Source organism: Eubalaena glacialis, chromosome 15, assembly GCF_028564815.1.
Source record: "Eubalaena glacialis isolate mEubGla1 chromosome 15, mEubGla1.1.hap2.+ XY, whole genome shotgun sequence".
In the NCBI taxonomy this organism is placed as follows: Eukaryota; Metazoa; Chordata; class Mammalia; order Artiodactyla; family Balaenidae; genus Eubalaena; species Eubalaena glacialis.
In genome coordinates, this window is record NC_083730.1 from 84,047,191 (window position 1) to 84,075,088 (window position 27,898).

The following is a 27,898-nucleotide window of genomic DNA, read 5'->3' on the forward strand; positions in this document are numbered from 1 at the left end:
GCGCTGCTTCCCTTTGGAGATATCAGCACTCCATTTCATGAGAAGAAAATATCTTCTCGTTAAACTTGAGATGACAATGAATTTCTGCAGCAGAAATATTTTTCACATTAAATAAAAGGATCCAAAAATGAAGTGCTTCTGGGAGCCATGTGTGGAGGAAGTGCCGCTTTTAACGAAGGGCTTACAGGGTCACCGTGCCAGCTGATCCACTGTGCAGCCTCACCACAGATGCCTGGCAAAATATTGTACTCACGGCCAAATTATTTTCGCACATTACTACACTAGAGCTATGTGCAATGTCCTAGCAGTTGGGTGTACATGTACTTTTGGGAGAAAAATAGCATTTATTGTAGGTTTAAAATTTTTTCTAATTTCAGAAGAATCACAAGTTCAGTGCAGAAATTTTGAAAAACAGAGAAAAGCACAAAGCACAAAGAAAACATTGATCTTCTAAACAGTGAAACATTTCGATGTGTATACTTTCCAGTCTTCTCTGTGAATGTTTTAAAAATAAATCTGTATCATATAAACTGTTTGGGAGTCAAATTTTTCTGTTAGTGGTATATCATGGATATTATTATTTACTTAACATTCTTCTTCAAAAATGTATATAAATCATAATATATTTAAATAAATTTGAATATGTAAAATATACACCCATGGTAAAAAAAAAAAAAAATTCTAACAGTACAGGAGAGTAGGAAAGAAAAAAAGCTTTATGACACTCCTACTGCTAAAGGTATCTTGTGATTCCTTCCAGAATATTCTATGGTTATACATCTATAAATGGAATCACTACATTTTTGTTCAACAACTTATTATTTAATATGTAATAATATAATTTAGCTTTCTAGCTTGTAACAATATAAATTAGCTTTCTAAGGTTGCATGGCGTTCTTCACGGTTTGTTGCATAAATATGCAATAATTTTAAACTAGTCTCCATGTGGCCACTTTTGTAATTCTTAGTTCTTTGATGTTATACAAAATGATGAAATTCTCGCTCTCTCTATTGTGTTTCTTCCTTCTCTTGATAGACAGAAAGATAGATGATCGATAGATAGATATATATCTTATAATTGCTTAGAACAGTGCCCACGTATAATATGTGGTGTGTGTGTGTATGAAGCCAATTGGGTAATATATAACAAAATTTTAAATGCATATCTCCTTTGACTTATAAATTCTGTATACTTTGCAAATCTATAAATTTTTAGGATCAATAATATATTTTAAATTTTGTAAAATACTGCCAAATTGCCCTCCAAAAGGATGTACCAACTTCCACTTTCACCAAAAGTTTTGAAAGTATTTTTCTACTCTTTCTCCACCCTTTTGCCAACATTAGTGTCAATTTTTAAAAAATTTGTTAAACTGGTAAGTGAAAAATTGTATTTCATGGTTGTTTTTAATTTGCATTTCTCTAATTGTTAGTGAGCTTGCTCTACCTATATATAAATACATATATATATATATATACACACACACATATACACAAAGAGAGAGAGAGAGGTAGATGTAGATATATAGATATTTATTGCTTATTTGTTTATTTTCCCTGAAAATTGCCTTTTCGTGTCCTTTGTGCAGTTTTCTATTGTTTCTCTTTTTCTCATTGATGTCTAATCTCACATATTAAGAAGGTACCAAATTCATGTAACTAGTGTCTTGTTATTAATTATATGTTATTTCCAATTTTTTGAAAGTAAATATTGGAGGTTCTCAGCTCTGTTTGCACAGTAGAGTCACCTGAGAGGTTGTTGTTTTTGTTTAAACACTGATGCTCTCCCCCAAGAGAGCATCAGTATTTGCTGGATGTAATTAGTCTGCGGTGAGGCCCAGACATCGGTGTACCGCAAGGTTTCTTAATCTCAGCACTATTGACACTTCGGACCAGATGAATCCTTTTGTTTTTTTAATATTTGTTTATTTATTTATTTGTTTGTCTGTGAGGGTCTTAGTTTCGGCATGCAGGATCTTCGTTGCGGGATCTAGTTCCCAGAGCAGGGATTGAACCTGGGCCCCCTGCATTGGAAGCGTGGAGTCTTAACCACTGAATCACCAGGGAAGTCCCTGGACCCGATTAATCTTTGTTGCAGGGACATTTTTTGTGCTCTGTAGGATGTTTATCAGCATACCTGGCCTCTACCCATTAGATGCCAAGAGTACACTCCTTCCCAGTTGTGACAACAAAAAATGTTTCCAGATTCTGCCACATGTCTCCTGCATGCAAAATGCTCCTTTACTTCCCTAACAGCCCCCCACCTGGCTGAGAATCACTGCTGTACTGGTTTTAACTTCCCCAATGAATCTAAAATGCAAGTAGTGTTGAGAACCATTGTTGTAAATAATGCTGCAGTGAACATTTTTAAGCATATGCTGTTGCCTACATCTTTCATTATTTCCTTAGGATAACCTCAGGAAGTTAGCACATCTTCAGGCTTTGGACACAATTTGGTCAACTGCCCTTCAAAAGGATTGTATTGACTCTTCCATCACCAGTGCCTGAGAGCGTCCTCTCCCCCTCACCTTTGCCAGTTCTGAATATTATCATTATCCTTCTCAACCAATCTGATAGGCAAGAAATGTCATCACATTTTGAAGTTGACATTTTGTAGGCTGAATTCAAAAGAAAGCTTAATGAAGAATGTACCAAAGGTGACATTCAAATCAATTCTCTTTCATCATGTTGGCTAGTTGATTGCACCACTTGTGAAAGCCTGAAGGGCTTGGATAAGTTTCTGTGCTGATCTAGCTCCAGTGGTGTCTTCGTAAATGTTTAACAACTGGCTGTCTAGAGGTTAAAAATAACAAACAAACCAAAAAAAACCCACCAGAAACCCATAACATTTGTTATATTTGCCAATTTCTGTGATGTAAATGCGCCCACTTACATTTCAAGTTATCAGTGTGATGTCATTGACTATATAGATGGGAAGAGATTTACATAACTGGTTGCTGGTGGCTGGTAGGATCTGGCTCCAGCTCACCACAGCTTTGTACGAATGTTGAAATGACTGTATAATTCAGTTCCGTGTCCTACATCTAATAGTAAGAACTTAACCTATTCCCGTTAGATTGGGTATATGTTAGCAAAGTGCACAAGCAAATAAGTGATGAGTTTGGCCCATGAGTTCAGCTTGTATAATAAAAAATTTGAGAGAGAACAAGGATAATAGGTGAAGACAAGGGCCTGTGTCACCCAAAATACTTATTCTAAATGCCCAGTAGCCTCACTGTTATCAGCTTACCACTTTGTGTAGTATAACCTGACTTCAGAGAGTCTATCCTTGACTTTGACACTTACGAGATATCCAGCCTTGAGCAGCTCCCTTCAATTTCTGTGCCTTATTTTTATCCCATGAACTGAAGAGGAAAAGAGGTATATTATTTCCAAGAGGACTGTGCAAGCAGTCCATAGACATCAGGGATGCAGCAGGGCCATCGCCCCACTGATTAACACGAAGCCACAGAATGACAAATCAGCCGACTTCAGCTCTGTGCACTCAAGACAGTTTCAGTGCTTAATAATCATCGTGCCCAGCACCGAATGGAAATGCATGACTTGACTTGCTAAGCAGTTTCCCAGTGACAGCAGTCAAAATAAGAATGAGTTTTCCTTCTTCCCAGCATAAAAAAAAGCAGCATATAAGATCAGGTTCCAGGGAGAAAATAACCTATTAACTTCAGTAAATATTCAACTCCATTGTTCAGGGACTGTTTAACCTGTTTAAGAATTTCCTAAACTAGTAGTTCTTAATCCTGACTGCAAACCAGACTTGCCAAGGGAGGTTTTAAAAATTACAGATGCCTGGCTCCACCCACAGGCATTCTGGTTTAAGTGGTTTGGAGTGGGCGCTAGAAATCTGTATTTTTCAAACGCTCCAGGTAATTGTAATGTGCAATGGCTCCTAAACTTGAATCTGCATCAGAATCATCTGGGGGAAATTTATTAAGTACACAGGGTTCTGGGTAGGAACCTGGTAAGAATCTGCAGAGATTCTAATTTGGTGGGCTTTGTCTCTGCAGTGGGACCCATAAACCTGTACTTTTAACAAACTCTTCAGTTCAAGACTCACTGTTAATTTAGACAGTGGGGAACGGTTCAAGGATTGGGCAGCGATGGGATATGATCAGATCAGATCAGGATCCCAGTAAGATGACTGGGGAGGGCAGATAGAGAAAGACTCGTCAGGGAGCTGCGGGAGGATTCCAGGCAAGTGATTCTGGTCTGAAGTAGGTCAAGGGCATTGGGAATGGAAGGCAGGAGCTGGACCTGGGACAGACTTGGGAGGTGGTGTTAGCAGTATTTGGTGATTGATTGGATGTGGAGAATGAAGGGATAGGAAGGAGTCACAGATGACCCCTGGGCTTCTCCATTCATGACTGTTTGGATGGTGGTAAAAATAAGGATATAGGAGCCAAAGCAACTTTGGAGAGAAAAGCAATGTGTTCAGTTTGGGACCTGATGCATTTGAGATGCTTCTGGAACAGCCAGTGTGGATATTCGGTGAGTGACTAGATGGTCAGCTCTGCCATCAAGAAAGATGATAGGACTGGTGATGGAGACCTGAGTGTCACTGGGCCAAAGGCAACAGTCGAAGAATGGAAACGGATGAGTTCACTCAGGGCCGACCTCTCCATTGGGCCCAGCAGGCCCAGTGCCTAGTGCCCACAAAAATGTTTTAATTGCTTTTGAAAGCAGAAGAAAACAAATAAATATAATAATAATGAGCCCAGTCTGGATTATTTGCCTCTTTACGCCTACGCAGTCATAAAACATAATTTTTAATATCCTTTATGGAGGAGGGGCCCCCGGAGGCAAAAGTGCCTCAGGCCCACAGAAGTCATCTTGTTGCCCTGAGTCCACCCAGGGAGGGGAGAGCTGAAGCCAAGCTCAAGGAACTCTTGGGTTTTGCAGGGATTTCTCCCCTCCCCTGTGTGTGGAGTACCTTCGGCCATCCTGTGAAGCTGACGGACCGTCCTCCGAATAACATTTTTAAATGCCTAAAATAAAACACGCAGGGTTACCAGGGAGCTAATTATGTTGAAAGAGAGTTATCAAAACACTTAAAAAAACTGATTTGCGACATAGTAATATGTGTGTGTGTCTTTATCAATGCACTGAATAATAACATCCAGCAGGAAACCTAAAAACAGCCATCATTTCGAAGTAGTGACAAGCATTAACTTTGAAATATCAGCAATAGCTACACATGTGAGATTCAAATGTCTGTGACTTGTCCTGGTGACAAAGTCACAGGCACCACTGACACTCCTGTGTTTTGTTGCTTACACCCATAATGGAAGGAGAAAGGCTGACTTTGATTTAGAACTTGGTGAAAATAAAGAAGTGATTTTCCCCCAGCCAAGTTCACAGATGCCTGAATTCTAACCGCAGTCTCCTTGGGGGTCCATGGATTCCGGTTTGGAACTCCTAGTCTAACAAGTGTCGGGGAAGAGGCGACGGGGAGAGATCAGAGGAATAAGAACAGAGGCAAGAAAAACAGGACCAAAATGTGGAATGTTTAATAAGAGCTGCCCCGAAGTGTTAAGACAAAGAGAGTGGGGAGCGGGAGGCAAACATTGTTCCAAATAAACTATCAGCCCCTTGAGCACAGGGATTGTATCCTGCGTAATCCAGGGGTGGGAGGGTCATAGAGTTATCATAGGGACTCTATGAAATTAATGCAATCCATCATCAGCTACAGGCTGAAGAAATGTTGCCTCCTACACACATATAAGAGAAATTTTCAATTATGTATAGATGTTGTTGCAATAAATAAAATAGAAATCTGTTGTCCTTGAATCCTGGTTTCTTTGGGTCTTTATGTATTTTCTCCATGGGAGTGCTCTAAAATTATATGGAGGTCATTGAACCATCAACTACACTGTTTTCTCTGCCTAGAGGGTTCTTACCCACACCCTCCCCTCCTTTGCCAAGACAACCCTTACTCCTCCTTGGGTCTCAGCTTAGGCATCACCTTCCCAGGGAGGCCTGTGCTGACCCCTTCCAAAAATTAAGTCACCCCATTACACATCTCCAGGGTTCCCTAGATGGCTTAGCTCCCATCACATGTGTGATAAATTAGCTGTCCAACATTTGTCTTTACTCTCTCCGTGAGAGAGATTGGGACTGCATCGGAATTCCCAAATGAAGAATGAATGTTTGTCGACTGGATGATGGGTGGATGGATGGCCCACCAGCGACAGGAGAACAAGTAGTTTGTGTAAATATTTTTCTTTTTCCCATTGCCTCATCAATTTTCACCGATTTTGACTGACATTTATTTCATAATTCCCCTAGGTTTAATCCCCATTGCCAATTCATATTAACTTTGGACTCTGAATTCAGAGACTGCTGTAACTTCTAATTTGCCCCTCAATGCATTTGGGGGGCAGTGGGGTGGAGGGGGGAAGTTACCATTCCCATGGTAGGAATCAGCAGAAAGAAAAAAAAGACACGTGGATGGTTTGGGAGTAAGGAAAGGTTGGGAGGCGGAAAGTGAGTGAAGGGGTATCAACTTGATAGAAATCAGGGAAAACCATCAGCTATACTTTACTCCTCTACGAAAACCCCAGGAGCTGACCTGAGGAGCCTTTGAGGGGAAGCTTGCATTTTGCTGCCATCTGGTGGCTATTACTGCAGCAGTTCGCACAGGAAAAAATTCTACCCAACAACTATGCAGCACCTATTGTGTTCAAGGCTCTATTCCAGGCAGTCTATAAATAATTCCTTACGTTTTTATGCTTCTTTACCAATGACAGAGCGTTTTCACATACAGTATTGTAACTCATCCTCATAGCAACCCCGTGAGGGAGACCCTGAGCTGGTAAAATTACTCCCATTTTGCAGATGAGGAAACTGAGACCCAGCTTGCATAGGCCCTTGCAGCTGGGCAAGAGCAGAGTTCAGATGAGGCTGGAACCCACGTTATCTGACTCCTAGTTTGCTGACTACAACCAAATTGATATCACTTCTTTAGTTTTATTCTGGGTAAAAGACAAAAAAAACAAAACAAACAAACAAACAAAAGCTAAGTTCTCTAGCACTGAAGGCACATAAACCCTGGAAAGTGACAAAGAAAAGGAAAATGGACCAAGAAGAGAAAGAAGGAAGAAATGGCATCTCTAACCTTTTTTTCCAAGCTCTAAACTTATTAATTTCAAGTAATACTCCCAAAGTTTAAGATTTCAGATCAGGGAATTCCCTGGCAGTCCAGTGGTTAGGACTCCGCGCTCTCACAGACAAGGGCCTGGGTTGAATCCCTGGTTGGGGAACTAAAATCCCACCAGCTGTGCAGGGTGGCCAAAAAAAAAAAAAAGATTTCAGATCAGTGAGAGACAAGTAAGAATCAACAAACATAACAATACTGTATTGTATAATGGAAAGTTGCTAAGAGGGTAGATCTTAAAATTCTCATCGCAAGAAAAAAAATTGTAATTATGTGAGGTGATGGACACTAAACCTATTGTGGTCATCATTTACAACATATACATATATCAAATCACTATGTTGTACACATAAAACTAATACAATTTTATATGTCAATTATATCTGAATTAAAAATAAATTTAAGAAAAAAGAATAGAAAGGAATCAATTAAGTTCTTCACTTGAAGCTTGGCATTAGAAGGAACCCTGAAAGTCACATAAATTACTCTTCCTTGCAAAGCAAGTGCCCTCCACACAGTATCCTCCAAACTTACTGTGCCCACAAACTCCCTGGAGATTGTGTTAAAATGCAGCTTCTGGGCTTCCCTGGTGGCGCAGTGGTTGAGAATCTGCCTGCCAATGCAGGAGACACGGGTTCGAGCCCTGGTCTGGGAAGATCCCACATGCCGCGGAGCAAATGGGCCCGTGAGCCACAATTACTGAGCCTGCGCGTCTGGAGCCTGTGCTCCGCAACAAGAGAGGCCGCGATAGTGAGAGGCCCGCGCACCGCGATGAAGAGTGGCCCCCACTCGCCGCAACTAGAGAAAGCCCTCGCACAGAAACGAAGATCCAACACAGCCATAAATAAATAAATAAATAAAATAAAATGCAGCTTCTGATAAAGCCGGTCTGGGATGGAGCCTGAGACTCTGCATTTCTAACTGGTCCCCAGGTGAAGCTGACGCTGCAGGTCCACAAACTGGTACTTGGAGTCACAGGGTCTAGAGCAGAGAGCAGCAGATTGTTCTGTGAAGGATGAAAATATTTGAGACTGCAAGTCCTACAGCCTCTGTTGTGACTACTCAACTTTGCCTTTGTGAATTCTCGATTCTGCCATTATAACACAATAGCAAACTTAGATAATACATAAAAAATAGGTGTGGCTGGACTTCAAAAAACTTTATTTACAAAAACAAAAGGCTTGCTGGATTTGGCCTGCAGGCTATAGTTTGCCCACCCCTGCTCTAAATATCTCTATTCCTGGAAGAGTTTTACGTCTGTATTGAAAACGTGTTGGCTGGGTTGTGTGAGGGGTACTATCCAGTCGTTTCTTAAACCCAAAGACCGTCACCACTACTCCCTACTAAACTGTTCCCATTCATTTAAACTATACTGGGAATCGGTCTGACATCAGGTTTCGAGAAAGGGGTAGAGAACTGAAAGTAATATTACTAACACTTACATAGTGCTTGTTATGTTCCAGGCACTGTTCTAAGTTCTTTGTGTATATTAACTATTTAACCCTCACAAAAACCTTATGAGGAGGCACTGTTATCATCTCCACTTTACAGATGAGGAAACTAAAGTTAGTTAAGTAATTTGCCTGGAGTTGCACCAATAGTAATCAGCAGATTCAGGCAGGCCAGTGGCAGACTCCCTACTCTTTACTGCCTCTTTATACTACTTCTGAAGAGAAGCAGTTGGTACCATTAGTTGGGGTCAATGGATGGAGGGGGAAAATGAGTGACACGGAGAAAGATGCAAAATCAGGAAGCTGAAAGTTAAAGATAAATTATTTTCTGTTGTCTAATTTGCTGAGACCAGACCCTGTTAGTGGGAGTTTTCTTACATTCTATTTTGTCATGCATTAAATTTCTTTAATGATGGTATATGACTATTATTTTCCAAGAGTCAGAATAGAAATAAACCAAACATTGGTAATTCTCACATTCAGTTGTAATCCGAGCTACCCCTCTTTTGCTAAAGTGCTTTAAATACACACTACCCTTAAAACAAAGGGTCAGGCAGAGCTTGGAAGAGTGAGTTTTCCAAGCAGTTTAGCTGGGCAATTTGAAAACTTTTACCTGCCATGTTCAATGCCCTCCTCCCAACCTGGGAAAACAGGACTTCAAGTGTACCTCCTTATGTCAAGACCAGCCATAGAGTGTGCTGTCAAAGTTTTCTGTTGAGGCAAGTCTTCTTGTTGAGACTTCTTTATATGTAAAAATAAAAACCAGACCATATCTGTTTGTATAGATCAGAGATTCTCAACCTCAGCATTATTGAGATTTTGGACCAGATAATTCTTTGTTGTGGGGAGCTGCTATCTGTGCATTGCAGAATGTCTAGCAGCATCCTGTCTTACTATCCACTAGAAGCCAGTAGCATCACGCCAGGATGTGACAATCAAAAATGTCTCCAGGGGTTTCCTTGGTGGCGCAGTGGTCGAGAATCCGCCTGCTAATGCACGGGACACGGGTTCGAGCCCTGGTCTGGGAAGATCCCACATGCCGCGGAGCAACTAGGCCCGTGAGCCACAACTACTGAGCCTGCGCGTCTGGAGCCTGTGCTCCGCAACAAGAGAGGCCGCGATAGTGAGAGGCCCGCTTGCCGCGATGAAGAGTGGCCCCCGCTTGCCGCAACTAGAGAAAGCCCTCGCACAGAAACGAAGACCCATCACAGCCAAAAATAAATAAATAAATTAATTAATTAAAAAAAAAAAAAAAAAAAAGTGGCCCCCCGCTTGCCACAACTAGAGAAAGCCCTCGCGCAGAAACGAAGACTCAACACAGCCAAAAATAAAATTAATTAATTAATTAAAATGATCAATTCTAAAAAAAAAAATGTCTCCAGACATTGCTGTTATCCACTGGGAAGTCACAATCACACTCAACTGAAAACCACAGGACAGATCAATGACAGTTTTCAATTCAAGAATGCCCACCACCATCTGTTTGTGGGAGTATATATTGGCATAAACCTTTTGAAGAGTGATTTTGAAAGTAGGCTTTGGAAAGCAATTATTAAAATATTCAAAATATTTGCATTGGGAAGGAAAGGGGAAGGATTTATTATTTATAGCCCAGGAAATGTAAAAGAGTCATTAGGAATAAAGGTTTGACAATCTATAAGACTTTATTTTCCCTGAATGATAGGCACAGATCTAGTAGCTGCCGGCTCCCAACAATCCCTGAAGCAACTGTGTGCATGAGAAGCCCTTGGGTAATTGATCTGAGGTGTGGGCATCTGGCTTAACAGGCTTAGTCTACCTATTATTTCCCCGACTACAGTGATTGGTCCAAGGGTGAGCCAATCAGAGTACTTCCCTAGGGTTCTTCTAACCAATCTGAGGGGGCAGGGCGGGGGACAAGGGTATCTCTAACATAACAAAGCAGTAAAGATGGGAGCCCAGCGTCCGACAACCATCCCCCAACCTAGTGAAGAAGCTGTTCTGAGAAAATGAAGGCAGTAAGTAGAGAGCAGTATGGGTGAGAGGCACAAAGAATCTTTGCGATTGGAACATCGTGGAATCTGGTCATCCCTGTGGCCAACTCCAACCAGGACGTTCCCGTGGTTTCATTATGTGAGCCAATTTATTCAAGCTAATTCATGCTGGATTTTTGTCTCTTGCAACCATTGGGGTTTGACTAAGACACCTTAGCAAAGATGTAAAGAGAATCCATGTAATGACCAGGAGCTCCGATAAAATGTTGACTCACAAATGTCCTAAGGAAAGAATCCGTGGGCAAACCAGATGGGTGCACAGTCACCTATTTTGTAAATTCTGGTGTGGCTCTAGAAAATTCTCAACAAATATGGCTGCTTCTTCCCATCTACAGATAGCCACCACAAGAGCTTCCATTGGTTCAAAGGATTTATACTTCCCAAAGCTTTCACATTCATTACCTCATTTCCACCATAACTCAATCAGACAGGGAAGGAGATTTTTAGCATCCTTGTTTCCAGGTGAGAAAACGGAGCCACCATGTGGCTAAATGACTTTTTTATGTAATGCAGGGGTTTGGAACAAGATCAGCAGTTCTCAAATTCAATCAGTCACGAACTGTGTCATGACTGATTTGATGCTAATGGTTAAAGCACCGGAGCTGGAGAATGATTCATCTTTTTTTAAATAATACCTTATCCCTATAACAACCTAATTCTCGCCCGCATTCAATATGCTTTCCTGAGTAGGAGAAAAGGAGTGGAGTTACAGCTGGCATATTGGGAATTTCATGGGAGTGTTATGCATGTGAATATCCAACCGTGTGCGTCCCAACAGAGAAAAAAAAAAAAAAGTTGAGAGCCAATGGATTAGCCAGGCCTGGAAGTTGCTTCCAGCTCTAAAATTGGATGATTCACCCAAAATAAATGAGATAATGGCATTCAAGATCAAAACAAACCACTTTCCCTTGTCCATGGATCTTATTAAGGATCACTCATTTCAAAGAGTGGTACATTGATCATAAAATGTTTCATCCAAACCAAGACAGTTTTAAGAGAAAAAGGGACAATGGAATGGAACATCAGGGCAATAGATTAAACAGGAATTGTGTTGAACAAACCAGGACTTGAATCATCCTAAGTATATGTAAGTCAAGAAAAGTACATTTATGTAACTGGAAACCACCAGACCTGCCCCAAGGAACGTCACTCTAAAGGCAAGTTGGATGTGTCTTGATTTCAGTTCCCCCAAAAGCAGACTTTAAGACAAAGATTTTGGTGCAAGTAGTTTATTGCGGAAGTGAAGGAGAGTGGGAAAGTGAGGCAGGGAAAGAAAGGCAGCCAATAAGAGTGTGTCCTCAAGCCAGCAACTGCTGAGGCCAACTGGAACGGGATCCCTGAAGTGGTCACAGAGGTGCCACCCACATTCCCCCTCGAGGAAGGACTTGCTGTCCACCTGCAGGGAGTGGGGTCAGCAGATGGCCCCCAGCTGTCAGCTCCTTCAGGGTCTGCTTTAGGGGCAGAGAGATGCCTAGGTCAAGGTCACGTCCTTCCCAGAGCAGCCTGCACTGCTGACCAAGCAAGGCCAGGCTATAAAAGCTGCCCATTTCCTCCAGATGCGGGACAGTCTGATGGGCAATCCTCGCTCCAGAGCTTCCCTCTGGGTTGGCCAAGCCTTTGTCAAGCTACTATTGCAACCAGACTTTTCTTTTCAGAGGGGCTGAATCCCAAACCCCATATAAGCATCTGCTTCCAGAGAACCTATCCCAAAACCATCCCTATAGGGAAACACAGTGTATTAATCATGTTTTTTTATTTTCTGTATTGTATGATATTTTGACATCTTGGGGGACCTTTCAGATCTGAGGAGAGACTGCCCCTACAGGGCTAGCTAATTCCTAGGGGTGGTGGACTGCTTGCCTGGAACATGTCTAGTCACGCACAGACCACCTGATCCAGTGCCATGCCCTCACCCACCTGCTTAGCTAACACACACCAAGCCAATATTTCCCCTGTCCTAATCACCCCAGAATCAGGTCCCGGACAGCTGAGGACAGCTCCTATGCCCCAGAGCCGGCTGGAATTATTCAAAGGAGCCGATCCTAAATTATTCGCGCCGCCTCTTCCTTCCTGCAGAAGCTCGGTAAAGGCTCTCGCTTAGGCTTTCCCCTTATTCCTGCTTCTGCCTACTAATCAAAACCTGATGCCTGCCCTGTGGCCCTGCATGGCATGGTGTGTCCCCTTCTCTTGGGAATGTAAGTAATAAACAGTTATTCAATGTCATTGGCTTCTCCCTGTCATCACTCAATCACTGAATGCCTATAATACCTTTATTTGCAATTACTGAGAGCAACCAAGATGTCCTTCAAAAGGTGAACAAACAAGTAAAAGAAGCCAATCTGAAAAGGCTAAATACACGACATTCTGGAAAACTACAGTCAAAAGTAAAAGGGATTCTAGTAAAAAGAGACAGGAATAGATCAGTGGTTGGCAGCACTTTGGAGGAGGGAGGGAGGGATGAATAAGTGAAGAACAGAGGATCTCCAGGGCAATGAAACTACTTTGTATGATACTATAATGATGGATATAGGACATTACATATTTGTCAAAACCCATACAACTGTACAGCATAAAGAACAGACCCTAATGTAAACTAGGGACTTCAGTTAATAATAATGTATCAATATTGGTTCACCAATTGTAACAAATATATCACACTAATATATGATGTTTCTAAGAGGAGAAGCTGTGAGCAGAAGAAGGGGGTATATGGCAACTCTGTACTATCTGCTGAAATTTTTGTAAACCTAAAACTGTTCTAAAACCAAAACAAAACAAAAAAGTATGTGAAAGAAGAAAGATAAGGGGAAAAATGGATGGATGTTCCAGGACAGTCGTATCTGGGCTCAGACAAGAAGCAGGAAATTGAAACTTTCAAAAAAAACAAAACAAAACCAGACGTAACCCACTAGAAGCCACTTCACACCCATTAGGATTGTTATAATTTAAACACACACAGAATAACAAGTGTTAGGGAGGAAGTGGAGAAATTGGAACTCTCTTACATTGCCAGTGGGAATGTAAAATGGTGTAACCACTTTGGAAAACAGGTGATTCTCATATGACCTAGCAATCCCACTCCTGGATATACACCCAAGGGGACTGAAAACGAGAACTTGAACAGATACTTGTATTCCAGTGTTCACTGCAACATTATTCACAACAGCCAAAAAGTAGAAACAACCGAGGTGTCTGTCCATGGATGAATGGATAACCAAAATATGGTGTATCCATACACCCATGGAATATTCTTCAGCCATAAAAAAGGAAGTACATGCTACAACATGGATGAAACTTAAAATTATCCTGGTAAATGAAAGAAGCTAGATAGGATAGGTCACATATATGGTATGATTCCATTTATATGAAATATATAGAATAGGTAAATCCATAGAGACAGAAAGTAGTTTAGTGCTTGCCAGGAACTAGGAAGGGGGGGAATAGGGAGTAACTGCTAACAGATTCAGGGTTCTTTTGGGGTGATGGAAAACAGTTCTGGAATTAGATAGTGGTGATTGTTGCTTAACATAGTGAATATACTAAAAACCACTGGATTGTTCACTTTAAAAGGATGAATTTTATATTATGCAAATAATATCTTAATTTAAACACACATAAATAACACAAGTGCCAAACTCGCTCCTCCTTTACTAAGATCTACATGAAAATGGAGCTTCCTAGAAGTAACCTACTTACGGGTAATGCTGATCTATTGAATGCCAAGAATTTGTCTTTCAAAGGCTAGACTTTTTCATTTCTAGTTAGTGGTTTATTAAATAAAACTATTGTGCTTGCCGCTTAAGGAGAAAATATTACAGCAAAAAAAACTCCAGATACCTACATGCCTGTGACCCATCACTAAATAATTTCTTTCTGATTCATGGGATGTAAAGCAGTCACTCAATTTCTAGCGTCTGAGATTCCTGGGGAACCCCAGTTCCCAACATTGCTGGTAATTCTTTTCTCAATAAGGGTGTTATTGAGAACAGTTTCCCAGGACACCTACAAGCAAAGATTAGGTTTATAAACAGGCTGCATTTGAATTGCTACTGGGTGTTCTGAGATGCACAGAGCCTGCTGGGTATACATTTTAAAACACCATCTCTAGATCTAGCTTTAGTCTCTGCCTCCCAGCTTGTGCTCATGAAAATGAGTACATCCACATGACAGAGGTTTCAAGGGCAACTTTGACCTTACAAAACACACAATCCCAGTATGTTGGTAGATTTCTAACTGGTGATCTATGGGAACCCTTATGGATATAGGTCCTCTAAGTCTCATTCTTTCGATCTTCATTCTTCCAAATATTTACTGAGCACCTGCTATGTGCAGGCACTGTTCTAAGCACTGGGTTCAAGAAAGAAGGAGCCAGAAAGTACCTGCTTCTAGTCACAGAGTCGGTTTACAAACCAGCTGCACATCTTCGTGCCATTATTCTACAGAACAATAATCAAATGCCTTCAATGTGCTCAGCACAGCGCTAGACGCAGGGGAACGAGGCTCTGGTCCAAGAAGTTCACAGAAGGGGAAAAAAGTGGTCAACAAATAAAGGGAAAGTGTTAAACCTTGCTAGTGTTTATTTATTTATGTGCGGCTGTGTTCCAGAAAAAGATTTAAGGCTGCTTACAAGGATACATGAAACACAGCCAGATTGCATAAATTATAAGTAGGAGAGAAGGGAGAAAAAGAAAAACAAAACAAGAGTGAAGACTGAAATGGGGCCAGAAATGAGACTAGCACAGAGATAAATATAACTTCCTCTATGCTTGTAGCCTGGTGTAGTCACTGGTGTAGTAGATGCTGCTGGGGCCCTGCCCAGAGTCCCTCAACACTCCTCTCTATACACCAAAGGATGCTCATTGCTACACCTGTGACTCTCTGAATGAGGGCTTTGTCCTGGCTGTGGAAGCACACCCGGCCAGCAAGCAGGATGGCCTGGAAGTCCCAAAGAGTTTGTGTCCCTAGAAACAGCCCCACCCAGTGATGGATGGGTGTTGGTGGAGTATTCTCCCAGCTTCCTCTCCTTCCACTGAGATAATGTGAGGCCTGTTCTCTGCAGTCTCCCAGTGCCCCCGGGGATGCTGAGCTCCACTTGCCCGTAGCAGTCACTTGCTTGCCACATGCTCTTTATTGGTTGTATTTCTGTGTCACCCTTTCCCTCTCCCCATGCTGCTGTTTCCTGGGATCATCTCCCAAATAAACTACCTGCCCTTGAGTCCTTATCTCAGGATGGGCTTCTTGGGGAACCCAACAAAGATAGTTCACCGTACCCTCCTCTGCTATTTATTGTAGAGCTCCAGGATCCTGCAAAATTCACTCCCTGTCAGAATCTCTGGGGATGCTCAGGAGGGAGTCACACATGCTCAAAAACAAGTCTAGTCAGCTACAGTGTTTATGGATTTTTCCTCCTTTTCTCCTGTTCTGGACACCCTCCCATCAACCAAGCATGCTGCTATTTCTGCTGATTATGACTATCTCAGTTGACTTCCATTTTATCCAAGAGTCATATCCACCTTGTATTAATGGGTACCACCTTTCCTGCCAGGCACTGCTGCCTCCTATCAGGTACCAAATAGGTGCCAGGTGCCAAAGCAGTTTGATGTTCAACGGTGATGTTCAACAGAAGGGAATGCCTCCCAGCCACACTGTGTTCCATCACGTGGATGAGATGCCAGAACAACATTGTTTGGGGGCCAAAAAGGTTTTCATTAAACAACCCCCTTAGTTTTTACTTATAGCCATAGCCACATAAAACTCAGACATGGTAAGTCCATAAGGACTGGTCGTGAGAACTAATCTGAGTGACAGGTACACCACTCTTCTCAAAAATCACCCATCCAAACTCTAGCCAAATATAAGCCTTGTTTTGAGACTAACTTGAGACTAACTTGATCCTTTCTTTCCTTTTGATGAGTTATCTCCTGGGAGGTCCTTGGGTCCCTAGTGCAAAGATGATACATGCAACATGTACAAGGTGTCTTGGTATATGGGATTATTAACTAAAATACTATTGAATATTGGAGGACATCTACCCAGAACAATCAGTTCTTAGGTCTTCTTTCTGGCAATTGTAGAACAGGTTAGCTGTCCATTGAAAATACTACAAGATCATTTGTATGAAAAAAATGCATCTGGTTACTCTTGTGCTCCAAAACCATCAATGGCTCCCCATTACCCTTAAAATAAAATTTAGACTTCTTAACATGACCTACTGGCTGCTGTTGGCTCCTGCTTGCCAATCCCATCTCCTATCCCTTTCCCTTTTGCTCACCACATCCTAGTCTTATGACTTCCTTTCTGTTCTTCAAACACATCAAACTCTCCCCCAACTCAAGGCCTTTGCGTCTGTTGTGCCTTCTGCCTGGACTGCCCTTCCCATGGCTCTTCCTATGGCTGACTCCTTTTTCTTCAAATGTCAACTCAAATGTCATCTTCTCAGAGAGACTGCCCAGTTACCTGACCTAAATTAGAGACACACACACACACACACTGCCCACCATTTGATAAAGTTATTCTTTACCAAATCATTATATTAATTTTTTTCATAGAACTTGTCAGAATCTATGATTATCTTATTCATCGGTTTTCTGTCTCCTTTCACTGGAATTTAGGCTCCATGAGGACAGGCACCTTGTTTGGTTTTTCACTCCTAAACACTCAGCAGCAACCACAGTGTACACAATATCCACCCAAAATGTTGATGAGTGAATGTACATAAACAAGGGCTTATTTTTCGTTTCTCAGCAGCAGAAAGGTGCATACGTTTGATTCATCCAAAACTGATGGTATATCATGAAAGTATGAGTTGAAAAGCAGGGAGACCAGCAAACAGCCCTTATTTTCCCTCATTTAAAATATTTTAATGATTGTATCATAAGACATTTCCTAGCGATTCTGACTCTGTATGAGCATCAGTAACTGGCAGGGGAGGAGGAAAGCTTCATCAGACTCCCATAATTTAACCCATAACCAATTTCTGGTCCAGGCTAAAGTCTAAGGAAATGTCAATAAAATTGGCAAACATTACTTCTAACCAACTTTTTCACATGATAGCAAAAATAAATATATAAAAGTTCATGGTAGGTGCTCGAAAATTTTTTGGAATTAGTATTTAGTTTGAGTTAGATCTTTTGACTAAACCAGCACTGTCCAATAGAAACATAATGTGAGTCACATGTATAATTTTAAATTTTCTTGCAGCCACAATGAAAAAAATAAAAAGAAACAGCTGAAATTAATTTTAGTAATACATTTTATTAAACTGAATATTTCCAAAACAGTATCATTTCAATAGGTAATCAATATTTTTTAAAAAGATAAAGGAGATCTTTTACATTCTTTTTTTTCATACTAGGTCTTTGAAATCTGGTGTAAGTATAATTTTATACTTACAGCATATCTCAATTGGGATGATAAATTTGAATTGGAAATTACTGCTCTGTATTTAGATTTCAAAAATTTAGGCTTGAAAAAGCAGATTCATATACCCAAGGAATTCCCAAACATACTTAAAAGTTTTTGCAATAATGGAGTCAAGTACCAGTTTTAAAATTTAACATGGGGATTTCCCTGCTGGCGCCGTGGTTAAGAATCTTCCTGCCAATGCCGGCGACACAGGTTTGAGCCCTGGTCCGGGAAGATCCCACATGCTGCGGAGCAACTAAGCCCGTGCACCACGACTGAAGCCCGCGCACCTAGAGTCCGTGTTCCTCAACAAGAGAAGCCACCGCAATGAGAAGCCCGCGCATCACAACGAAGAGTAGCCCCCGCTCACCGCAACTAGAGAAAGCCCGCGCGCAGCAACGAAGACCCAACGTAGCCAACTAAATAAATTTATTTTTTAAAAAACTTAACATGGAAATTAATGACTTTATGCTAAGTAAAAATTTTAAAAAGGCACAAAAGGTCACATATTGTATGATTCTATTTATATGAAATGTCCAGAATAGGTAAATCCATAGAGACGGAACATAGCTTGGTGGTTGCCAGGGGCTGGGGGGAGGGGAGAGGGAGGAATAATTGCTTAATGGGGTACAGGGTCTTCTTTTGGAGTGATAAAAATGTTTTGGAACTGGATAGAGGTGGTGGTTGCACGACACTGTGAATGTACCAAATGCCATGGAATTGTTCATTTTTAAATGTTTAATTTTATATTATGTGAATTTCACCTTGATTTTAAAAAATTGAAATTAATAAAATTTAATTAAAGTTACAACTTCAGTTCCTCCATCACACTAGCCTCAATCCAAGCGCTCAACAGCACTAGACTATGACATTGTACAACACGGGACCAAACTACTCTTATGCCGAGGCCAGGGCTTTTAAAATCATTTATTTCTGTGTTTACAGGACACAGCTTCCCAGCACTTACTGAAAGCTTTCAAGGTGAAGTGTCCCAGCTTATTTAAGCACCACCTGGCAGCCACTGAAGTGCCACGTTTCTATTTCACAAGAGCTAGCCATGAATCTGATTGCTACTGTTCCACGTGACTAGCACGTTTGGGGTGACAGATTGTTAGGTCCGTCACATTTCAGGGCATGTTGTGATTCTCTAATAGTTTTTCTGAAGGGCGCCAGGCATCCAGAAGCTTGTGGTCTGTGATAATGGTTTCCAGCAGCCTTCCCCTCCAGGTAGCCAGAGGGGAGCAGAGGAGGAGTTGAGTCACAGAGAGCAGGCCCTGTGCTGGTCGTGACACACATGAAAAGAGCAGTTTAAATGATTAGGGGTGTAAAACCTTAAGAAACCCCGAGGATGATTCATAAGACTCTGGATGATCTGGTGAGCTCACCTGGTCCATCCCAAATGAATACGAGCAACTTGCTCTTTTCTTTCAACTCCCCAGAGATTAAGATCCACAACCATTCCTGTTTTCTCATTGCACTGAATCATATGTCTCAGGTACCAAGAAGTGTTTCTCTAAGTCTTTCTTATCAAAACCTCTCCTCTTAGTTTATCTTTTAAACCTCCCAGCTAAGCCTGATTATCATTCAGTGATGGCTGTTCCCTGAATATCAGGACACTTTACCTGGAAATATCTCCTTAGCATCATCTCATTTCTGATGCTTCTACACCTTAATATGATTATTCAGTTTGTAGACTGCCTGGACTTTTTCTTCTCGTCTTTCCTGCTGCCCATTGCTTTTTCCGCCTCCACCCTCCCCCCTCTTTTATCAGATTGGAGAGAAAAGTAAATCAAATTTTCACTGGTCAGTATTTTCTTGGCCAGTCCAGTAGTGGAAATGTATTCAAATTCTACCTTTCTAATACTGAAGTGAAAGCTATCACCATATATCTATACCTCTTATTTATTCATAACACAGACCGTGGGTAGTTGCTGACAAAAGTAATATCTTTCATGGATCCCTCAGAAGAAATTACAAATATTCCCCAATGAGCTGCTGTCCTTTCTACCTCTTTCAAGGTTAAACTTGGCTGTATGCAATGTCTTGCTCACAAAATTTTGATTGCAATTAATGGAAGTGTCCTATGGTTAGCATAAACCAAAAAAGAAAAACAGGGTGAGGGAGAAGGGGTAGCTAATGAAAGAATGCTGGGGGTATTTTGTGGCATCAAAAGGGATTCATGTGATTAGTTTGTTATTATTTTGTGGCTGAACAACTACAATTTAGAAAAGGAAGAAACCAAGGGTGATTTTTGAGAATTCAGTAGCAGCTCATGAACTTTTTCTCCAGAGTACTGCCATCAACATCACTTTGTTCCAGGTCTCCTCTTACCTCATTCCTTTTTATTTCCAATTTCAGATTCCTGGGAGAGAGCCCAGGGTGGGTCAGGAGAGCTTTAATAGACCTGATGCAAGAGAAAGATGAAACTAACGTTTAAGAGGGGTGACATTTGATTTGCTCAAATGAGATAAAATATGTAAGGCGAATTGTATTTTCCGAAGATGGTCACAACCGTATCTCCCATCACACACACTCTTCTGCAATGTGACCTTGTCACTCCCTCATCAAGAGTTGTTCTAGGGCTTCCCTGGTGGCTCAGTGGTTGAGAATCTGCCTGCCAATGCAGGGGACACGGGTTCGAGCCCTGGTCTGGGAAGATCCCACATGCCGTGGAGCAACTAGGCCCGTGAGCCACAAGTACTGAGCCTGCGCGTCTGGAGCCTGTGCCCCGCAATAAGAGAGGCCGCGATAGTGAAAGGCCCGCGCACCGCGATGAAGCGTGGCCCCTGCTTGCCGCAACTAGAGAAAGCCCTCGCACAGAAACGAAGACCCAACACAGCCAAAAATAAAAAAATAAAAAAATTAAAAATCCTTCCTTCTACTTAAAAAAAAAAAAAAAAAAAAGAGTTGTTCTAATCCCTCTCCTTGAATCTCGGTTGCCTTAATGGCTCACTTGTAATCAATGCAAAAAGACAATACCAGTGACAAAAGTGACAACGCTCTTTGTTTCCCATTATTAGGGTTGACAGACAAAATACAGGACACATGGTTAGCTTTGTTTTTTTTTTTTTGTTTTTTTGTTTTTTTAAATAAATTTATTTATTTAATTTATTTATTTTTGGCTGCACTGGGTCTTCGTTGCTGTGCGCGGGCTTTCTCTAGTTGCAGGCGAGCAGGGGCTGCTCTTTGTTGCGGTGGGTGGGCTTCTCATTGCGGTGGCTTCTCTTGCTGTGGAGCACGGGCTCTAGGCGCGCGGGCTTCAGTAGTTGTGGCTTGCGGGCTCAGTAGTTGTGGCTCGCGGGCTCTAGAGCACAGGCTCAGTAGCTGTGGCGCACGGGCTTAGTTGCTCCGCGGCATGTGGGATCTTCCCGGACCAGGGCTCGAACCCGTGTCCCCTGCATTGGCAGGCGGATTCTTAACCACTGCGCCACCAGGGAAGCCCCACATGGTTAGCTTTGAATTGCAGATAGATGACAAATAATTTTCAGATAAACAATGAATATGTCCAAATGAGACATACTTATACTAAAAACTGTTGTTTATCTGAAATTCAAAGTTAACTGGGATTATTACGTTCTAATTCTGGCAATCTTAGCCAGTATCTATTCTCCCTTTCTTCCTTTTAGTAATAGTACCCACCCCCCACCCCAGGAGTTTTAGTCCAGATAGAGACTCTTTCCATGCCTCCCTTGCACTAGCAGTGGTCATGGGACTAGTTCTTGTCAGTGAGTGGAAGTGAAGTGTGCCACTTCAGCGGCTTGCCCACTCAATTTCTCCCTTTCCCCCCTTCCCACAGGATCAAATGCTGATGCAGTGCTGGAGAGCCAGCTTAGACTGTGTAGATACAGACAGTACCCACCCCGGTATGGCAGAGCAACAACATAGAAGGAACCTGGGTCCCCATTCAGCTTCCTGGAGCAGAGCTGCCTAATTTCCTTGGACCATCTCCTACCTATGGACAAGAATGTGAGAAAGAAGGAAATTTCTAACTTGATTAAGCCCCTGTATTTTGGGGTCTGTTTGATACAGTAGCTTATTCATGAAATAATGGAGTTAGGATCACAGCACTGGGTCTGAAAGGCCTTACAGCTCCTGCCTACAATCTAGTCATTTGGAAACCCAACAAGATCCAGTTTCCATACATTCAGGGAGCCTGAGTTGGAAGCTTTTATCTGGATTTCCATGAGGTCTGGCAGTCTTTTGTGATCTCTGCCTTCCTCATTTCCATTCACATGCTTATAGTAATAAGAGACCATCTGTTTCTTGACACCAAATCTCCTAAAAAAATTTCTCCCCTTTGATTCTGCAATTCTCATTTATATGTGTCCTTTCTGTCTTCCCTGCTAAATGTGGGCTCCATAAGGACCAGGATCATTATCTCTCTCTCCACTGCTGTTTCATCAGCACCTAATGTGGTACCTGACACATAGGAGGTGCTCAATAGAAGATGGGTGGTTGGATGGAGAGATGGATGGATGGATGAAAAACTAGATTGTAGCTTATAGGAAGGAAGGCTTTATGGAATTTCTCTCTCAAGCTCTGAATTCCCTCTGTCTTGACATTCTCTGTGTCACTGTGGCATTTAAGTAGGCCACATTCCCTTTTTTCTCTCTAGTTGTAGAGGCTTGCTTCAACAGAAGTGTTAAGTCAGGGAAATATGCCTTTAGGACCTTTCTTTTTAGTGTTTTCTATGATCTTACAACTTTCTTCCTAAGCACCCAGAGGTCTGATATTATGAACCTTCTCTTTAACATAATCAAAGATTCCTTTCCTTGGCTCCTCTAGAAAACAGAGACTGAGACAGGATTAAAGTGCTAACACCTTATTTAGGAGGTAAAACCCTACAGAGGTGAGGATGTGAAAAAAAAAAGAGAGAAAGGAGGTGAGGAAAGATGCAAAGCAATGTGATGCACTTCCATGGTGGCCACTTATCCCAGTCATCCACGGCAGGATGCTGAGGTTTGTTTGCTTGGCAGACAGTCTTTCCCAGAGGGGCCAGAGGAAAAACCACAGCTAAGAGCGGGTCTGCAAAGGGGAGGAAGGGGACGGGTTGTATCTGCTCCGCTCTCTCCCATCTCCTACTTCCCAGGGGTCAAGACTCATCACTTGGGAAACTGACTTCCCTACACTTCCTGGTTGTGTAACCTGGCACCTTGCAGCCACCCAGGCTGGAAATTTTCCATGATATGACACTGCATCAAAGCCAGAGGTAGAAAGACAACTCAATGTGGGTAGGAAGCTGATCAGGAGAGAAGAAAGAAGATGGTAGTTGAGGGAATCAGGAAAGGTTTATAAGGTGCAGTTCCCCTGCATGACTCAGGTCCACTCATGCCCTTCCATAGGATAACATTAGGCCACCATTGTATCTGTAAGAGACACATTGCCCTTACTCTTTCCCAAAGAGGAGCGAAACAAGATCAGTCAGATATAGAGCCTGTCTCAGGGAGGTGACAGTCACCAACTCCAGGAAGGCTGAGACAAGAGGATCAGTGACACAAGTTACAGTCTATGGTAGAAAGAATAATGCCCCACTCCCCAAAAGATATCCATGTCCTAATCCCTGGAACCTGTCAGTATGTTATCTTACACAGTAAAAGGGGTTTTGCATGTGATAAAGGTGAGGACTTGGAGAAGGAAAGCATAGCCTGGATTATCCAGGTGGGCCCAAACTAATCACATGAATCCCTAAAATCAGAGAACCTTTTCCTGCTGTGGTTAAAGAGAAACACGACAACAGAAGAAGGGTCAGAGTGCTGGCTTTGCAGTGGAGAAAGGGGGCCACTAGCCAAGGAATGTGGGCAGCCTCTCAAAGTTGGAAAAGGCAAGGAAACAGATTTTCTCCTAGAGCCTCAGAAAGGAAGACAGCCCTGATGACACTTGATTTTAGCTCAGTGAGACTCATGTTAGACTTCTGACCTAAACAACTGTAAGAAAATAAATTTGTGTTGTTCCAGAAGCCACAAAGTTTGTGGTAATTTGTTACAGCAGCAGTAGGAAACTAATACACAGTCTCTACTGCTGTAGCTAGTCCTAGGGCCATAATTCATTTATCATCTCCCTCCTCTACTACCCATCTGGATTTCCCTCATCTTCAGCTAGTATTTTTGTTGGTCAGGGTGATTTGCCTGGTGGGGTGTCCAGACATTCATCCCCAAAGGGTGTGAGTGATTGTGTCCTTGCCAGGTCACAGTTACTGTAACTGCCCACTAACAGTCATCCAAAGCATAGAAGTATCTAGTGATAACAGTAATGAATCCTCTGGGTTCCAGACATTCTCTATCCTGCCCCTGTCAAGTACAGTTGAACCCTGAACCACAAGGGGGTTAATCCACATACAATTTATAGTTGGTTGTCTGTATCCGTGGTTCCTATGGACTGGATCAAGTAGTACTGTAGGATTTACTATTGAAAAATATCCGAGTATGAGTGGATCCTTGCAGTTCAAACTCATGTTGTTCAAGGGCCAACTGTAGCAGCAACCCTAGTAATTCCCCCTGGCAATCAGAACTGATTAACCCAGGTCATGTAGTAACTCCCTTCTCTGTCTGTTGGTTCAATGACATAGGAGCCCAAAGTGACTAAATGCTGTCACAATGTGCACTTCAGTGGAACGCTCTCTGTGTCCCCCGGCTTAAGTGCTCCTCCAAAAATTAGAAACTCTTGCCCTAGAGAGCCCAAGGTTACAGGGATGAGAAGCACAGAATCAGCAAGTGGATCATTGGGTGTAATTTGAGAAAGGTACGGTCTCCATCCCTGTCACCATGGTCACTTTGTTCATGGGCCCATGTGCAAGCTATGAGAGCATTGGCCAATAAGCCCCACTGAAGACAGAATTTCTTATTCTTTTTTTGTATAACCAGCATAACAATGCCTTACACATAGTAGTTAATCAATATTGTTGAATTTGAATTATCTATTCAACAAACATTTAGTGAGGACCTACAACGTGGTAGACAATGAGATAGGTTAAGACTGTCAGTTAAAAGTACCTGTCCTGTGTTGAAGCTCTTAGGACAAAACAACTATCCCTTTATATGCCCTCATCCTTTTAGCCCCGATGCAGGCTGCCCTGGGAAGGGCATGATCTCAGGAGAGGCTGACCCTGAAGGAGCTGACAGCTGGAGGCCATCTGCTGACCGCACTCCTCACAGCTGGGCAGCAAGTCCTTCCTTGAAGAGGGATCTGAATGGGACATCTCTGTGTCTACCAGCGTCCACCTCTTGCTCTGCTTGCAGCCCGTCTCCATGTACTCTCCTCCATGGACTGGCTCCTCTATGGCCCCGTGGGTGTCTCTTCTTGAGGGAGAACTTGGAAGCGGGAATTAGTGGCTGAGCCACGGCCCCTGCTGCTGCAGTTGGTCCCCATTCTCTTCCTCCTCCACTACCCGGTCTGGATTCACCTCCATCTCAGCTACCACCTCTGCTGGCTTTGGTGTCTTAGCTGGTGATGTGATTCAGACCCTTATCGCTAGAGCTTAGCAGGCAGGAAGTTTATTAGAGAAGGCTCTCAGCACGACACCTGCGGGGCAAGTGAAGGAAGCAAGATGGGACAGAGAGAGAAGTTGTGACATAGTCACAGCGAGATTCCAGCTGACCCCTCAGGGAGCCCTGAAGCTGGGCTTACCCTTCAGAGCTGTTCCCATCTGGGGCCAAGAGGACTGGGCCTTTTCTGCCCCTGCCTTGACCTCTCATTGGATGCGAGCTGCCCTGGGGAAGTGGCCGTGACACTGGGTAGGATGGCTTTCTTCTGCCAAGGGCGATTCCCACACAAGGCTGACAGCTGAGGGCTGGTAACGGGGGTGTGTCAGCTGTGACAAGTGCCCTTCAGTCCCGAAGGGGGACGGCTGGTGCCAACCACAACAGCCCCATCTGTGTCCAGGACCCAACACTTGTCTCTCCCTGTCGCGGTCTCAAACTTGGCATCAGTCAGTGTTTCTCACTGACCCCTCTTTCCAGGATTTGTTACTGTAGTAAAATACGCATAACAGAAAACTTACCATCTTAACCATTTTTAAGCGTACAGTTCAGTATTGTTAATTATATTCACAGCATTGTGCAACCAATCCCCGGAATTTTTCATCTTGCAAGGCAAACTCAATAACCAGCCATTAAATAACTCCTCATTCCTCCTTCTCCCCAGAGCCTGGCAACCACCATCCGGCTTTCTGTCTTTAGAAATGTGACCATTCTAGGTACCTTATAAGTGTCTTTTTGAGACTGTCCTATTGCACTTAGCATAATGTCCTCAAGATTCAACCATGTTGAAGCACATATCAAAATTTCCTTCCTTGGTAAGGCTGAATAATACTCCAGTGTGTGTATATACCACATTTGGTTTATCCATTCATCTGTCAATAGATACTTGTGTTGCTTCCACCTTTGGCTATTGTGAATAATACTGCTATGGATATGGATATACAGATATTTCTTCAAGATCCTGCTTTAAATTCTTTTGGCTACAAAGCCAGATCTAAGATGTTTTTATCCAAGATGTTTTTAATCTTTCATTGGCTTAACTCCTTCCAGATCCAGACAGAGGTGAGGATGAACCACGCACTGTCTTCTTAGGGAGACAAATTTTATAAATCAGAATACCTCCAAGGTTTGTTAATCACAAACAGGACTTTGAGAAACAGTCTCTATGTTGAAAGAAAATAAGGTTAAGAGGCAGGCAGGGGGCCAGCTCATTACCATGCTGAAGCTGATGAGGGTGTCTTTGTGATGATGAGGGGAAAGCAGGGGCTGACAAGGGAGAGGTAGACCCTGGGAGGGGAGGTTGGGTAGAGTTTTAAAAAATTTTGCCAAGAAATGAATAGTACATCATTTTGTTGGCCTGGTTGTTTTAGGCTAAGCAATACCTGAGATTTCAAACAGCAAGAATGAAAAGTACATCTTCTATGAATTTTAAAAACAACTTGGGCTTCTTGTCTAACACCTATAAATTTGGACGAACACATACACTCAAAGTTTATTTCCTCTGTTTTCATTAAAGTTAAATCCAATCTGCATGACTCAAGCCAAAAGTTAAAAGCATCATCAGATGTCTTTTGAGCTTTTCTTTACCCCAGGTGGCCAGCTGAAATAAGAAAGTGATAAAAGTAAACTTAAAATTCAGAACTCATTTTCTTAAGGAAATTCTCAACCCTGCAACTCACCCACACAGAGCTGTGTGCAAGTGGATAATTGACACTGAATACATTAATGGCAAATCGTATGCATGTTTCCTAAAATAAACAGAACTGTACCATGGTGGTTGGGAAGGAGGCTTAAAAAATAAATAACAGTAAGAACTCCCTACCACAAAAGATTCATTTTTTTTAAAGCACTTTTTAAAAATTAATTTATTTTATTTGTTTATTTTTGGCTGCATTGGGTCTTAGTTGTTGCGTGCAGGCTTTCTCCAGTTGTGGCGAGCGGGGGCTACTCTTCGTTGCGGTGTGTGGGCTTCTCATTGCGGTGGCTTCCCTTGTTGCGGAGCACGGGCTCTAGGCGCGCGGGCTTCAGTAGTTGTGGCACAGGCTCAGTAGTTGTGGCTCACGGGCTCTAGAGCGCAGGTTCAGTAGTTGTGGCGCACGGGCTTAGTTGCTCCACGGCATGTGGGATCTTCCCCGACCAGGGCTCGAACCCGTGTCCCCTGCATTGGCAGGCGGATTCTTAACTACTGTACCACCAGGGAAGCCCAAAAGATTCATTTTTAATCATCATTTGAAATAATGCCAGTTGACTATACTAGACACTCCCAAGAATGTGCTCTGAAAAGACCAATCAACCCTAAAAGTTATGTTGTTACGGTGCAATATTTAGTGAGCTGTAGGATAACTAAAGTTGTTAACTGTA

The 27,898-nt window shown here is 42.4% G+C and overlaps 1 protein-coding gene across 1 annotated transcript in view; it reads left to right on the top strand.

Moving 5' to 3' along the window:
- Nucleotides 1–19,410: 19,410 nt before the first annotated feature.
- LOC133075195 (BICD family-like cargo adapter 1) overlaps nucleotides 19,411–27,898 on the top strand; it is a 57,845-nt gene continuing 49,357 nt past the window's right edge. Inside the window, exons 1-2 of the mRNA XM_061169262.1 lie at nucleotides 19,411–19,437; nucleotides 21,859–21,925. Coding sequence (XP_061025245.1) covers nucleotides 19,411–19,437; nucleotides 21,859–21,925 — 94 coding nt within the window. The remainder of the gene's footprint in view (nucleotides 19,438–21,858; nucleotides 21,926–27,898) is intronic.